Source organism: Schistocerca nitens, chromosome 5 (assembly GCF_023898315.1).
Source record: "Schistocerca nitens isolate TAMUIC-IGC-003100 chromosome 5, iqSchNite1.1, whole genome shotgun sequence".
NCBI lineage: Eukaryota > Metazoa > Arthropoda > Insecta > Orthoptera > Acrididae > Schistocerca > Schistocerca nitens.
Genome location: NC_064618.1, coordinates 161,404,720 through 161,421,546, shown reverse-complemented (window position 1 = coordinate 161,421,546; position 16,827 = coordinate 161,404,720). Strand labels below are relative to the sequence as shown.

At 45.4% G+C, this 16,827-nt stretch overlaps 1 protein-coding gene across 1 annotated transcript in view; it reads left to right on the top strand.

The window, feature by feature from the left end:
- Nucleotides 1–16,827, top strand: part of LOC126260324 (hemicentin-2-like) — a 432,251-nt gene that overhangs the window by 267,845 nt on the left and 147,579 nt on the right. Inside the window, exon 9 of the mRNA XM_049957649.1 lies at nt 12,089–12,391. Coding sequence (XP_049813606.1) covers nt 12,089–12,391 — 303 coding nt within the window. The remainder of the gene's footprint in view (nt 1–12,088; nt 12,392–16,827) is intronic.

The window sequence follows — 16,827 nt, the reverse complement described above, 5'->3', positions numbered from 1 at the left end:
ATACTGGAGCAGCTGGAAGATCGTCTGCGTTGCTCCACACTCACTCAGTGGTGGCTCCTCTAGGAAACCCCATTTAGTCAGATTGCTCTTACATTTCGTGACACCCGAGCGTTGTCTGTTGAGGGATCTCCTTGTACTCCAATTCTCTGTGTAGCCGGGTGGTAGTCTTTCGCTTGTTGTAATCCATCCCACATTACTGGTAAGCTTTGCACGCCATAGTTCGATGCGGCATTGCTGCGGTGCCCCAAATAGAGCCTCGGTAGATCTGCGGATGGTCTTCCTGGACTTTAGTCATGGGTTTGATGGTTGATAGCCATATAGGGGGTGAGCATCAGACGTTTCTGATTTTTTTCTTCTCACATCTTGCTACTTCCTCTCGGCGGATGATGGGGGTTGTATTTCCCGAGAAGCCGTACAGTTTATCCAGAGGAGTAGGCTTCGGCACCCGGTGATGATACGACAAGTATCATTAAGAGCGAGATCTACTGTTTTGGCATGGCAAGAACTGAACCACACTGGGCTTGAGTATTCTCCGGCAGAGTAACACAGCGCAAGGGAAGAGGTTCTCACAGTGTTGGCGTGTGCTGCCCACGTTGTGCCTGTTAGCTTTCTGATGATATTTTTCCTGGCTGCCACTTTTTGCTTGGTATTTAGGCATTGCCTTTTACACTCCTGGAAATTGAAATAAGAACACCGTGAATTCATTGTCCCAGGAAGGGGAAACTTTATTGACACATTCCTGGGGTCAGATACATCACATGATCACACTGACAGAACCACAGGCACATAGACACAGGCAACAGAGCATGCACAATGTCGGCACTAGTACAGTGTATATCCACCTTTCGCAGCAATGCAGGCTGCTATTCTCCCATGGAGACGATCGTAGAGATGCTGGATGTAGTCCTGTGGAACGGCTTGCCATGCCATTTCCACCTGGCGCCTCAGTTGGACCAGCGTTCGTGCTGGACGTGCAGACCGCGTGAGACGACGCTTCATCCAGTCCCAAACATGCTCAATGGGGGACAGATCCGGAGATCTTGCTGGCCAGGGTAGTTGACTTACACCTTCTAGAGCACGTTGGGTGGCACGGGATACATGCGGACGTGCATTGTCCTGTTGGAACAGCAAGTTCCCTTGCCGGTCTAGGAATGGTAGAACGATGGGTTCGATGACGGTTTGGATGTACCGTGCACTATTCAGTGTCCCCTCGACGATCACCAGTGGTGTACGGCCAGTGTAGGAGATCGCTCCCCACACCATGATGCCGGGTGTTGGCCCTGTGTGCCTCGGTCGTATGCAGTCCTGATTGTGGCGCTCACCTGCACGGCGCCAAACACGCATACGACCATCATTGGCACCAAGGCAGAAGCGACTCTCATCGCTGAAGACGACACGTCTCCATTCGTCCCTCCATTCACGCCTGTCGCGACACCACTGGAGGCGGGCTGCACGATGTTGGGGCGTGAGCGGAAGACGGCCTAACGGTGTGCGGGACCGTAGCCCAGATTCATGGAGACGGTTGCGAATGGTCCTCGCCGATACCCCAGGAGCAACAGCGTCCCTAATTTGCTGGGAAGTGGCGGTGCGGTCCCCTACGGCACTGCGTAGGATCCTACGGTCTTGGCGTGCATCCGTGCGTCGCTGCGGTCCGGTCCCAGGTCGACGGGCACGTGCACCTTCCGCCGACCACTGGCGACAACATCGATGTACTGTGGAGACCTCAGGCCCCACGTGTTGAGCAATACGGCGGTACGTCCACCCGGCCTCCCGCATGCCCACTATACGCCCTCGCTCAAAGTCCGTCAACTGCACATACGGTTCACGTCCACGCTGTCGCGGCATGCTACCAGTGTTAAAGACTGCGATGGAGCTCCGTATGCCACGGCAAACTGGCTGACACTGACGGCGGTGGTGCACAAATGCTGCGCAGCTAGCGCCATTCGACGGCCAACACCGCGGTTCCGGGTGTGTCCGCTGTGCCGTGCGTATGATCATTGCTTGTACAGCCCTCTCGCAGTGTCCGGAGCAAGTATGGTGGGTCTGACACACCGGTGTCAATGTGTTCTTTTTTCCATTTCCAGGAGTGTATATGTTAATGCACTGTCAAGGGTGATCCCTAGGTATTTGGGATACGTACAGTGTTCTAGAAATGTTTCTTCCCAGGTGATATTGAGGGCTCTAGCTGCCTGCCGGTTTTTACGATGGAAAGAGCAAGTCTGTGTTTTTCTAGGATTTGGTCTCAACTGGTTTTTCCTGTAGTAAGCTGACAGTTTTCTCAGTGCTTTGGACAGTTTCTCTTCAACAGTTTCAAAGCAGTGGGCTTGGGCTGTGATAGTACAATAATCTGCATAGATGAAGCTCTGTGTTTCTTCAGGTAGTGGTTGACCATTTGTGTAGATGTTAAACAAAGCTGGAGCAAGCACACTTCCCTGGTGCAATCCGTTTTTTAGTGATCTCCATCTGCTTCTCTTGCCCTGGTAACCAACAAAAAATCTTCTATTTTCAGAGAGATTCCTTATGAAAAAGGTTACCGGGTAGTCTCTAGTGGCACTGTAGAGCTTCATAAGAACTATTCTATGATTAACCGTATCATAAGCTGGTGTTCGATCCATAAATACAGCTTCTGATTCCTGCAAGGGGTGCCCCTGCATAGATATCTGAAGCAGGTACTGAACTGAACATCAGCATTCCAGAATCATGAGTTCAAACTTATAGATACAATGACAGCTACAACATTCACGACGGGGTAGCCCCACGGTCTGGGCGCTTTGCCACGGTTCGTGCAGCTACCCCCGTCAGAGGTTCGAGCCCTCCCTTGGGAATGGGTGTGTGTGTTGTCCTTAGCGAAAGTTAGTTTGTAAGTTAGATTAAGTATACATATCTGATATGCCGAGCACCAGGTCGCGTAAATTTGCGTATGCGGATGATCTGGCCATCGCATACCAAAGCAAAAGATTTCAAAGATCTTTAAAAAACATTGAATGCGTATCTTGAAGCGCTGAACACCTACTACCTTAAGTGGCATTTGCATCCCAACCCCAATAAAACGACCAGTGCCATAATGCACCTTAATAACAGAGCTTCAAGCGGGAAACTACAGCTTTCCCTGAATGACCGGCATATCAGACATAAGCCCAAATATCTGGGAGTAAAATTAGACCGTACACTAATGTTTAGCTCCCATCTGGAAGACACCAAACATAAAATCTCGAAATGCCATTATGTCTAAACTGGCCGGAACATCATGGGGGTGCGGAGCTAATACACTAAGGACGTCAGCATTAGCCCTCGTGTACAGCGTGGCTGAATATTGTTCACCAGTCTGGGCGAAAAGCGCGCATGTAGATAGACACCCAATTGAAAGAGACGATGAGAATTATCTCAGGCACACTTAGGGCTACCCCATGTGACTGGCTCCCAGTCCTTGCCAACATAGAACCCCCTGATATAAGGCGCTCCATGGCGACCTCAAGAATATATAGGAAGATCGTACACAATCCAGAACTCCCTATACACCAAGACTTATCACCCATCAACAGGCTAAAATCTAGGTCCCCCTTTTGGAAGATTGGCAGGGAATTACAAGACTTCGACCCAAAGCTAGCCTGGGGGGAATCATGGCGCAAAGGGACACATAAGAACCAAAAGCTTATCGATGACCCCAGCAAGAAGATAAATGGTTTTGTTCTCCCTCGGAAGCTCTGGGTTGCCTTAAATCGCCTTAGAACAAGCGTGGGCGAAGCAAACATGTAATGAATAAGTGGGGACTTGCGGAGAGTCCCGTGTGTGAATGTGATGAAATCCAGACAATGGACCACCTACTGGTGTGTGAAGTGGTAGGATTTAGTGGTGAACTGAAGGACATACATCACTTGCCTGATCTAGCCATAGATTGGCTCAAAACTATAAGTAGCATTGTGTAGTGTTGTAATTTCCTGGTGGATTGTAATGACACTGTAATATTTGCCTTGTATATGCCGAAAGAATAAAAAAAAAAGTAGTGAGTAAGCCTAAGGACCGATGACCTCAGCAGTTTGGTCCCATAGGAACTTACCACAAATTTCCAAACAACATTCACGATTTATTTATCATTTATTTGTGGAATCACCACTTTTCTCCACAGGTGTTTCTTCTTTGAAACAAGACCATGTATATGTGTGTGGTAAAAATCATGGATCTGCTTCCTCAGCCATTGGCACGCGGAATTTTTCAAGGTATTTGCATTTTCGACGGCCTTGTTGCAGTGCTAACTCCGGTTCCCGTCAAATCAACAAAGTTACGAACTGTCGGGCTTGGCTAACACTTGGATGGGTCACAGTCCGCGTCTGCCGAGAGCTGTTGGCAAGTGGCGTGGACTCAGCCTTTGTGTGGCCAACAGAGGAGATACTTGACTGAAAAGTAGTGGCATGAGAAGTAGTGACATCGGTCACGAAAACTGAGTGAAAGTGGTTTGCTTACTGCATGCCGCTCTGTACCGGCAACTGGTGACGATTAAAGGGCTGAGGATCACACTGCGGCAGGTCGGCACTATTCGGCCCTGTTCGGACGGTGTTTGCTTGTATCTAGAGATCTTCGAAGACTGTGCGATCAGGCACTATGGCGGGTGAGGCAAGAACTAAATGATGTGAGAGCCTGCATTGTTGCGGAATAAAAGAACATCCACAGTTGTAATTGATCGACTTACTCGCTGCAGACGTGCCTTAAACGTCTTGAGTGTTTTCACGTATTGGCCAGAGTTCCTGTTCTCACAATTAGCCAGAACAACTCCATTTGTATGCTGTCTGAAGTCACTGCAGTCGCTGGTCTGCAGCTCCGCTTTGCGTCAGCCAACCCTATTTGTCCCTCGGGTTTTCCATAGCGACGAACTCATCTGCTAGCGGTGGTGAGGCCTACCGCGGCGTTCCCACACTCCCTCCAATCATTGAACGCTCTGGTGTACGTACATTAATTTTGTAAATTTATACAGTGAGCTATACATAGGATTTGTCGACTTCGAAAGAGCGTTCGATGATGTCAAATTGTGCAAGATGGTCGAAATTCTGAGAAAGATAGGGGTAAGCTATAGGGAGAGACGGGTAATATACAATATGCACAAGCGCCAAAAGTGAATAATAAGAGTGGGCGACCAAGCGTGAAGCGCTCGGATTAAACAGAGCGTAAGACGGGGACGTAGTCTTTCGCCGCTACCGTTCAAACTGTACATCGAAGAAGCAATTATGTAAATCAAAGAAAGGTTCAAAGTGAAATTAAAATTCAAGATAAAAGGGTATCAATGATATGGTTCACTGATGACATTGGTATCCTGAGTGAAAGGGGGGGGGGGGGAGGATTACATTATCTTCTGAATGAAATGAACAGTCTAATGAGTAAAGAATATAGATTGAGAGTAAAACGAAGACAAACGAAAGTAATGACAAGTAGCAGAAATGAGAACATCGAGAAACTTAATGGTCACGAACTGGATGAAGTTAGGGAAATCTACCTAGGCAGCAAAATAATCAATGATGAAAGGTGCAAGGAGGACATCAAAAGCAGACTAGCACTGGCAAAAAGGATATTCCTGTCCAACAGAAGTCTACTGGTGTCAAACGTAGGCCATAACTTGAAAAAGAACACAGCACTGAATGGTAGTGATACATGGACTGTGCAAACACCGGAGCAGAAGAGAATCGAAGCGTTTGACAAGTGGTGCTATAGACGAATGTTGAAAACTAGGTGGACTGCTAAGACAAGGAATGAGGAGATTCTGCGCAGAACAGGAGAGGAAAGGAATATGTGGAAAACACTGACAAGGATGATTGGACATATGAAGACATCAGGAAATTACTTCCATGGTACTAGAGGGAGATGTAGAGGTTAAAATTTGTATAGTAAGACAGAGATTGGAATACATCCAGCAAATAATTGAGGGCTTAGGTTGCAAATATTGCTCTGAGATGGCACAGGAGAGAAATTCGTGACGAGCCGTTTCAAACCAGTCAGAAGAATGATGACTCAAAAAAAAATAGTGTTACCGTTTCTTTATGTAGGACACTGTTACTGAGTCATTCTGTTGAGGAAAGTTTATGGAAGTGCGCCAAAATCAGGATGACTACGTTACAATCTTAATGAAGGAAAAGAAACAGAAAGCATTACTTTCTGGCTGATGTATATATTCTGTGAATGGTTCATAGCACTCAACACTTCATGTGAATACTCCGTCAATACTCATATGTGACAGTGCAGGTTAGTTGTTGAGTGGCCGCCACAAACATCAGGTACGCCACGTGCCGAAGGGTATCTGGTGATGCTAACTCTCTGGTCACCGGTCAGGTAGACAGGCCGTGGCACATAGGTGGGCGACTTGGCATAGTGCTAGGCCATGTGTCTCTCTTCCGGCAGTGAGCACTTACCTCTGGCTCATGTCATTAGACTTTAGCACGCTAAGCTCCTTGCACACATCAGTAGTGAAGCTGATCGCTGTTTCCTTTGGATTATTATTTACAGCCTTTATGTATTGGGATTTTGGAATCATTTGTTGGCAAGATTTGTAACTACCGCTTCTAAACCTTTGTATAAAATTCTTACGGCTTTCACAATAATCAAACCGTTTGTTTCGTCCAGTTGTCGACCTATGTTTTCAGGTAACTTTCAGATCGGAAGGCCATTTGTTGATCATACTGTATTTGAGAAGGTCAGGACTTTAAAATGGGGGGGATTTGTTGATAACGCTGTATTTGAGGTGATCTCGGAGAGTTTATTATTATCATTCTCGTGTCAGAAACATATATAAAACACATTTTATACAGTTGTTGACAGATCATCACAGTTCGTGTAATCTTTGACAAAATATTTTGCCACTTCCAATGTATTTTCCGTTGCCTGGTGAAGGTCATCCTCCGTGAGGGTGGCTGGACACAGTCGACACTGACACATACGTCGAACAATCTGTTCTTCCCAACATACACACTGAGTTTTGTTTCCTTAAATGTGTCCCAATTTTGACAGGTTAACCCATGCCTATTCAAGGAGTTCCAGGTTGACCAGGGAGTAAAGATACTGGAAATCCTTTCCACCCAGGAGGCTGAGATGTCTCAGCCCTTCAAAGTTGCAGCGTGGCTTCTTCATCAGAAGCTGTTAGTTTCTCCGATGTTCTGAGGAAACCTTTCCTTGATCTAAGTCGTTGTGGGTAATGTTGGTGCTCGTCCATGGAATGCTTTTTTCTCCTGCTCCAGTTTCGTTCTTTCCCCGTTTGCTGCTATTATTCTCCGAACAGGAGGTGCTGCAACTTTTGCAAGCTGGTTGGGCCATTCAACTGGAGTTGACTTTAAGCAGCCTGTTATATTTCGGCATGTTAGTTTAGGGCAAAATTCACCCGTCTGGCATATGTTGACTTACACCAAACAGGACAGGCAGACTCTGCAGTGGAGTAGTATAATGCCATTGCAGAAGTTCGGATGGTTTCAGCTTAACTGCCTCATTGAGATCTGCCCAGATTTCTCAGTAGGTTGTTTCTGGAGGAGACATTTGATTAAAAATTCATTTAGTGCTTTTCGAACGTCAGAGATCTATCATGTGATATTCCTACGTATTTTGGATTTTCACAGTATTTCAATTTAATCGCTGACCATTCTACCTTTAACCTGCGGGTGACTTCCCTGTTTCTCTGATGGAAAGCACACACACACTTCTGTTTTTGTTGGTTTTTGTTTAAGCTGATTGTAGTATTTTGTAGGATCATTAAGAGCACTTTTTAGGGTGATCTCAGTTGGATCGAAGTTTATGCTTTGGGTTGCTAGAGCGAGATCATCAGCATACAAGAAACTCCTGCAGTTGGGGACTATGGGTTGGTCGTTAGTACATACACTATGCGATCAAAAATATCCGGACAGCCCCAAAAACATAAGCTCTTCGTATTAGGTCCATTGTGCTGCCGGGTGCCCCATATCAGCGATATCAGTAGTCATTAGACATCGTGAGAGAGCAGAATGAGGCGGTCCGCGCACGGACTTCGAATATGGTCAGGTGATTGGGTGTCACTTGTGTCATACGTTTGTACTCGAGATTTCCACACTCCTACACACCCCTAGGTCCACTGTTTCCGATGTGATAGTGAAGTGGAAACGTGAAGGGACTCGTGGAGCACAAAAGCGTACAGGCCGCCCTCGTATGTTGACTGACAGAGACCGCCGACAGTTGAAGAGGGTTGTAGTGCCAACAGCAAAATTAGGAGACGGCAGTGTTATGATGCGGTCGTGTTCTTCGTGGAGGGGGCTTGCCATTATTGTTCTGCGTGGCACTATCACTTCACAGGCCTATACTGATGTTTTTTTAAGCACATTCTTGCTTCCCACTGTTGAAGAGCATTCGGGGATATCGATTGCATCTTTCAACACAATCGAGCACCTGTACATTATATACGGCCTGTGGCGGAGTGGTTACTAAACAAAACGTCCCTGTAATGGACTGTCCCACACAGAGTCCTGACCTGAATGCTATAGAATACCTCTGGGATGTTTTGGAACGCGGACTTCGTGCCAGATGTCACCGACCGACGTCGATTCCTCTCCTCAGTGCAGCACGCCGTGAAGAATGGGCTGCCACTTCCGACGAAACCTTCCAGAACCTGATTGAAAGTATGCCTGCGTGATTGGAATTTGTCATCAAGGCTAAGGATGGGCCAATACGATATCGAATTCCAGCATTACCGATGGAGAGCGCCACGAACTTGTAAGTCATTTTCAGCCATGTGTCCGGATACTTTTGTTCACATAGTGTATATTGAACATAACTGGCGCCTACACACTTTCCATTTTTCTGTAGACTCCATCAGCTATTCTGTCCTTGGAGTTCGACGAAGAACCTTCGGTTCTGGAGAAGATTGACGATGAGACTGGTGAGGCTGAAATCTGTGGTTAGATTGTAGACCTTGTCCAACAGTAACCGGTAATTGGCGGTGTCGTACGCTGCTGTTACGTTGACGAATACCACTCCTGTCACCCTACGGGCTTCAAACCATCTTCCATGCGGAATCGAGGTCGCTGAGGTAAAAGCAAGGTATCAATAATGAAATGGGCTTTCACGGTTTGTTAATACCACCCAAGGGTGAATGACGGAAGGTGTGGACCAAAGGGATTTGAGGCATTTCATTCACTGTTTATTTTTTTACAACACACTTCTTTATTAATAACATTGATAATACTTTCAAAGGAAACAACAAAACAGGCCTCTTAAATCGCCTAACTGCGTAAGTGAACTACTAAAAATAATATGTTTAGGAACACAATAAACTTCAACTCACAAATAGCATTCAGTTGTTTACTAATTAATTAAATGGCTGTTCAAAGCAATATCCCCACATAATCAACACAACTTGAAACCAGAATTCAATACACATCCTTGTTATTAAATGTCTGTATAAGCTAATGGCCATACATAGTAACCTCTGAACAGCAATTCAATAGACTGAAAAAAAAAAAAACACAGCCACCTAAACATGTTTACAGAATTATGGGAAAGAAATGCATATACACCTTCTGTTTAGCAAATGAACCACTTTCGGCCTGAGCCACCAACAACGTAAGTCGTTCTCATTACCCACGTAGAGCCACTCCAAGGTACTGGAAGCAAAACATGTATTCCACGTGTACACCAACGCACGGTTTCCCAGACTGCAAGCCGTAAGAAACCAGTCAACACGCTCCCGCCTCCAAGTACAGGAAGGCGTCAGGCTAGTAAACAACGCCCACTACGGTGGGCGGGCACGACTACGTAACTGCTTGCCACAGTGCGTCGGTTCCTCCCGCAGCCTCTGCGAAGACCGGTGGCGAAATTAATGAAATTATCACCACCTGTGACACAAAGGGCAAGCAACTCACCAACGTAATAAGGACATAAATCATCCACTACTTCCAGCACCTCAGACGACACCACTTAACACAGTGAATTCAGCGGCATCTGAACATACCGCGCAATCTGCGCAAAACCACATAAACTTCCTATGCATGAGCACACTACGCTGAAGATAAGGAGTACTAACTTAACACACTGAATTCAGAGTCATCTAAACATAGCGCGCAATCTCCACAAAACCACATAAACTTCCTGCATGAGCGCACTACGCTTAAAATAAGGAGTAGTAATTTAACACAACATACAACTTCTAAATCTCCGGGTGACTGGCCTGGACTCGTGAAATGGATCTACCAACGTATCATCATGGCCAATAAACCGCCTCCACACTCCACTTGCGAGGCACAAATACGATATGTCCTGCAACTCACCGATTAATATATCTAAAACAGTGTTCGTTACAAGATTAACACTCAATGCCACAGAGAAACATTAATCAGAAACAGACATCGATTCGTTACAATAAACGCACAAATTACGTAGCTGAGAAACACAACCAAGTCAGTGGCACACGAGAAGGTCAGTAATAGTAAGGCCCTTTATCATTTTCACATTCTGATGGGCGTAAAACAGTAACACTTAAGGAGAGAAGTATGAATGCATTTGAGCAATTCAGTGACTGACAACAACAAAGTTTTTAAATGCAGAACGCAAGTCCTCACAGGGGAAACGCGGCCTTACGCAATGGGCTCCTAACAGTAAGGTCCAAAGCACACTGCTCAATAAATACACCACAACGGCAAGCACACACAGTAATCGCCAGAACGATGGACACTGAGAACAAAATGATGATTATATCCAAACCTACTGTGCTCGCAATGGCATCACATCAGTCACAGAGCCATAGAGATGAGAATGTAGTCACTAGAAGCAAACGGAAAATCCACAATAAACTTTCCTCTTGCCACCACACACTGCGTCGGTAGACACGGCTTCACTCTCCGCGCACTAATGCCTATCTCACAGTTTCTGCTCGCCCCCAAAATCCAAATACTAGACTGTCACAGGTGCTTCGCCCACTTCCCCCACGAGGGGGCACCACTTCTCTCTGCCCTCCGCGATACAGCGATAATACGGGGTGATTCAAAAAGAATACCACAACTTTAGGAATTTAAAACTCTGCAACGACAAAAGGCAGAGCTAAGCACTATCTGTCGGCGAATTAAGGCAGCTATAAAGTTTCATTTAGTTGTACATTTGTTCGCTTGATGCGCTGTTGACTAGGCGTCAGCGTCAGTTGATGCTAAGATGGCGACCGCTCAACAGAAAGCTTTTTGTGTTATTGAGTACGGCAGAAGTGAATCGACGACAGTTGTTCAGCGTGCATTTCGAACGAAGTATGGTGTTAAACCTCCTGATAGGTGGTGTATTAAACGTTGGTATAAACAGTTTACAGAGAACGGGTGTTTGTGCAAAGGGAAAAGTTCTGGACGGCCGAGAACGAGTGATGAAAATGTAGCACGCATCCAGCAAGCATTTGTTCGCAGCCCAGGAAAAGCGACCCGCAGAGCTAGCAGAGAGCTGCAAATTCCACAATCAACTGTATGTAGAGTCCTACGAAAAAGGTTAGTTATGAAACCTGAACGTCAACTACCCGAGGCGATGGATCGGCCGCCAGGCAGCCCGTGACAGAGCACTTCATCACTGGCCTCCAAGAAGCCCTGATCTTACCCCCTGCGATTTTTTCTTATGGGGGTGTGTTAAGGATATGGTGTTTCTGCCACCTCTACCAGCCACCATTGATGATTTGAAACGAGACATAACAGCAGCTATCCAAACTGTTACGCCTGATATGCTTCAGAGAGTGTGGAACGAGTTGGAGTATCGGGTTGATATTGCTCGTGTGTCTGGAGGGGGCCATATTGAACATCTCTGAAGTTTTTGAGTGAAAAAAAACCTTTGTAAATACTCTTTGTAATGATGTATAACAGAAGGTTATATTATGTTTCTTTCATTAAATACACATTTTTAAAGTTGTGGTATTCTTTTTGAATCACCCTGTATTATACGCGGTACGTTCGATAGATCAAACCCGAGCCGCCACGGCTCAAATAACATTTGACAGACTGTTTAACATAATTCTCTCTACCAGTTTGCAAAAGTGACACAGTAGTGCGATTGGTGTAAAATTTTTAGGACTGTTCCCTTCTTTACGTCGGAGAGGTGGTGGACCACTTTGTGTTTCTGTTGGCAGTCGCCCCGGTGTGCGCGCACGAGGAGCCGCTGCTGGTGGGCGCGTCGCTGGGCGAGGCGGTGCGCGTGCGCTGCCGAGTGGCCGCCGACCCGGCCGACGACGTCTCCTTCGAGTGGCAGTTCAACAACAGCGGCGAGAGCTTCGGCGTGCCGCCCGCGCGCCTCGGCAACGCCAGCGGGCCCGCCGCGGGCGAACTCAGCTACGCGCCCGCCTCCGACCGCGACTACGGCACTCTCGCGTGCTGGGCGCGCAACGCCGTAGGCCGCCAAGCCGAGCCCTGCGTCTTCCAGGTGCTGCCCGCCGGTGAGTGGCTCCTCCACACCACTCTCAGTTACCACCTTCCTGTCACACTTCTTTGAGCCATACACTTGTCTGATTAACTCGCAGGAATGCGGTCGGTAAAACCTGTTCATTTTCAGTGCATGAACTGCGGCATTATCTTAGGTGCAGGGCACTGAAAGAACTGAGCCGAAATAAGGCCCCGGGAGTAGACAACATTCCATCAGAACTACTGACGGCCATGGGAGAGTCAGTCCTGACAAAACTCTACCATCTGGTGAGCAAGATGTATGAGACAGGCGAAATACCCTCAGACTTCAAGAAGAATATAATAATTCCAATACCAAAGAAAGCAGGTGTTGACAGATGTGAAAATTGCCGAACAATCAGTTTAATAAGTCACAGCTGCAAAATACTAACACGAATTCTTTACAGAGGAATGGAAAAACTGGTAGAAGCGGACCTTGGGGAAGATCAGTTTGGATTCCGTAGAAATATTGGAACACGTGGGGCAATACTGACCTTACGACTTATCTTAGAAGTAAGATTAAGGAAAGGCAAACCTACGTTTCTAGCATTTATAGACTTAGAGAAAGCTTTTGACAATGTTGGCTGGAATACTCTCTTTCAAATTCTGAAGGGGGCAGGGGTAAAATACAGGGAGCGAAAGGCTATTTACAATTTGTACAGAAACCATATGGCAATGATAACAGTCGAGGGGCATGAAAGGGAAGCAGTGGTTGAGAAGGTAGTGTGACAGGGTTGTAGTGTATCCCTGATGTTATTCAATCTGTATATTGAGCAAGCAGTAAAGGAAACAAAGAAAAATTCGGAGTAGGTATTAAAATCCATGGAGAAGAAATAAAAACTTCGAGGTTCGCCGATGACATTATAATTCTGTCAGAGACAGCAAACGACTTAGAAGAGCAGTTGAACGGAATGGAGAGTTTCTTGAAAGGAGGATATAAGATGAACATCAACAAAAGCAAAACGAGGATAATGGAATGTAGTCGAATGAAGCCGGGTGATGCTGAGGGAATTAGATTAGGAAAAGACAAACTTAAAGTAGTAAAGGAGTTTTGCTATCTGGGGAGCAAAATAACTGATGATGGTCGAAGTAGAGAGGATATAAAATGTAGACTGGAAATGGCAAGGAAAGCGTATCTGAAGAAGAGAAATTTGCTAACATCGAGTATAGGCTTAAGTGTCAGGAAGTCGTTTCTGAAAGTATTTGTGTGGATTGTAGCCATGTATGGAAGAGAAACATGGACGATAACTAGCTTGAACAAGAAGAGAATAGAAGCTTTCGAAATGTGATGCTACAGAAAAGTGCTGAAGATTAGATGGGTAGATCATATAGCTAATGAGGATTTATTGAATAGGATTGGGGAGAAGAGAAGTTTGTGGCACACCTTGACTAGAAGAAGGGATCGGTTGGTAGGACATGTTCTAAGGCATCAAGGAATCACGAATTTGGTATTGGAGGACAGCGTGGAGGGTAAAAATCGTAGAGGGAGACCAAGAGATGAGTACACTAGACAGATACAGAAGGATGTAGCTTTCTGTAGGTACTGGGAGATGAAGAAGCTTGATAGAGTAGCATGGAGAGCTGCATCAAACCAGTCTCAGGACTGAAGACCACAACAACAACTGCGGCATAACCTATTTGTCCGTTCCTTTACCCTTATTTCAGGGAGGGCGAGAAGCGGTACATTGACAGTCTTCGGACGAGCGTAGAAACCATAGAAAATATAGATGCCTAAACTGATATCTCAAAATATTGTGACGACCTTGTTAATAGCGGCCTAACCCAATAGTAGATCGCAAGAGCTGCGACTCTGCGTAACGTGGTTTTAACAAATTCTTGGTGGGTTTTCGAATGGATTGTGGCACCACATACACTAAGCATTCCCGTGGATTTGACCTTCTGAGTACTCCATCAAGCAATCTCTGAAACGGTGCATGTGCATTTTTTAATCTGAATGGTATTCTTCTGAACTGGCAGTCTACCCAGGGTGCCGAAAATGCTGTTTTTTTTATATACAAACGTCTCAAAAATGAGATCGACAGGAAGCGCAAAATGGCTAAGCAGGGATGGCTAGAGGACAAATGTAAGGATGTAGAGGCTTGTCTCACTAGGGGTAAGATAGATACTGCCTACAGGAAAATTAAAGAGACCTTTGGAGAGAAGAGAACCACTTGTATGAATATCAAGAGCTCAGATGGCAACCCAGTTCTAAGCAAAGAAGGGAAGGCAGAAAGATGGATGGAGTATATAGAGGGTTTATACAAGGGCGATGTACTGGAGGACAATATTATGGAAATGGAAGAGGATGTAGATGAAGATGAAATGGGAGATACAATATTGCGTGAAGAGTTTGACAGAGCACTGAAAGACCTGAGTCGAAACAAGGCCCCGGGAGTAGACAACATTTAATTAGAACTACTGACGGCCTTGGGAGAGCCAGTCCTGACAAAACTGTACCATCTGGTGAGCAAGATGTATGAGACAGGCGAAATACCCTGAGACTTCAAGAAAAATATAATAATTCCAATCCCAAAGAAAGCAGGTGTTGACAGATGTGAAAAATACCGAACTATCAGTTTAATAAGTTACAGCTGCAAAATACTAACGCGAATTCTTTACAGACGAATGGAAAAACTGCTAGAAGCGGACCTCGGGGAAGATCAGTTTGGATTCCGTAGAAATGTTGGAACACGTGAGGCAATACTAACCGTACGACTTATCTTAGAAGAAAGATTAAGAAAAGGCAAACCTACGTTTCTAGCATTTGTAGACTCAGAGAAAGCTTTTGACAATGTTGACTGGAATACTCTCTTTCACATTCTAAAGGTGGCAGGGGTAAAATACAGGGAGCGAAAGGCTATTTACAATTTGTACAGAAACCAGATGGAAGTTATAAGAGTCGGGGACATGAAAGGGAAGCAGTGGTTGGGAAAGGAGTGAGGCAGGGTTGTAGCCTCTCCCCGATGTTATTCAATCTGTATATTGAGCAAGCAGTAAAGGAAACAAAAGAAAAATTCGGAGTAGGTATTAAAATTCATGGAGAAGAAGTAAAAACTTTGAGGTTCGCCGATTTCATTGTAATTCTGTCAGAGACAGCAAAGGATTTGGAAGAGCAGTTGAACGGAATGGACAGTGTCTTGAAAGGAGGATATAAGATGAACATCAACAAAAGCAAAACGAGGATAATGGAATGTAGACAAATTAAATCGGGTGATGCTGAGGGAATTAAATTAGGAAATGAGACACTTAAAGTAGTAAAGGAGTTTTGCTATTTAGGGAGTAAAATAACTGATGATGGTCGAAGTAGAGAGGATATAAAATGTAGACTGGCAATGGCAAGGAAATCGTTTGTGAAGAAGAGAAATTAGTTTACATCGAGTATAGATTTAAGTGTCAGGAAGTCGTTTCTGAAAGTATTTGTATGGAGTGTAGCCATGTTTGGAAGTGAAACATGGACGATAACTAGTATCGACAAGAAGAGAATAGAAGCTTTCGAAATGTGGTGCTACAGAATAATGCTGAAGGTAAGGTGGGTAGATCACGTAACTAATGAGGAGGTATTGAATATGATTGGAGAGAAGAGAAGTTTGTGGCACAACTTGACTAGAAGAATGGATCGGTTGGTAGGACATGTTTTGAGGCATTGTTTGACGAGTGCACCAAGGGATCACAAATTGAGCATTGGAGGCCAGCGTGGAGGGTAAAAATCGAAGAGGGAGACGAAGAGATGAATACACTAAGCAGATTCAGAAGGATGTAGGTTGCAGTAGGTACTGGGAGATGAAGAAGCTTGCACAGGATAGAGTAGCATGGAGAGCTGCATCAAACCAGTCTCAGGACTGAAGACCACAACAACATGGTGCAACATCTATCCAGCTATAGCCACTCTTCAAATCCATTATTGAATCAAAAGCCTCAGTGATCTAAGGTTTCTGCAATGTTTGGCAAAGTATAGGTGCCCATTATGATTCTTGCATTTATGTGTCTGTTCCATCCATTGTTTTCTTTGCACAATCTCTATTCCTGCCTGGCGGGGCTACTACTTTCTTCAATTATTCCATCTTGCATCTGTTTATCCATAAATCCCTCCGAAATCGGCTGCCAGCATCTAGGTATTCCGCATGGTTTGTGGTAGACTGGCGATATATTTCCCATTTGTAGGCGGTGCACTCGTCAAACAATTCCTGTAAATTATGGTTCGGTGGTTTGTTGAGACCTCTCTGGCGCTCATAGTGCCCTTGATGTGTCCCATCTGGTTCAGATCAAGCGTATTTGGTGGTCACGTCACCTATTAGAGTTCAATAACATGTACACGACTGTGGCTTTGTGACAAAGACAATTTGTAATGCGCACCATGTCTGTCTCAAGTAGTTTATTACCAGACAGACACACATTTCAGACCAAACTGAATTATTATGTGCAAACGGGTTAA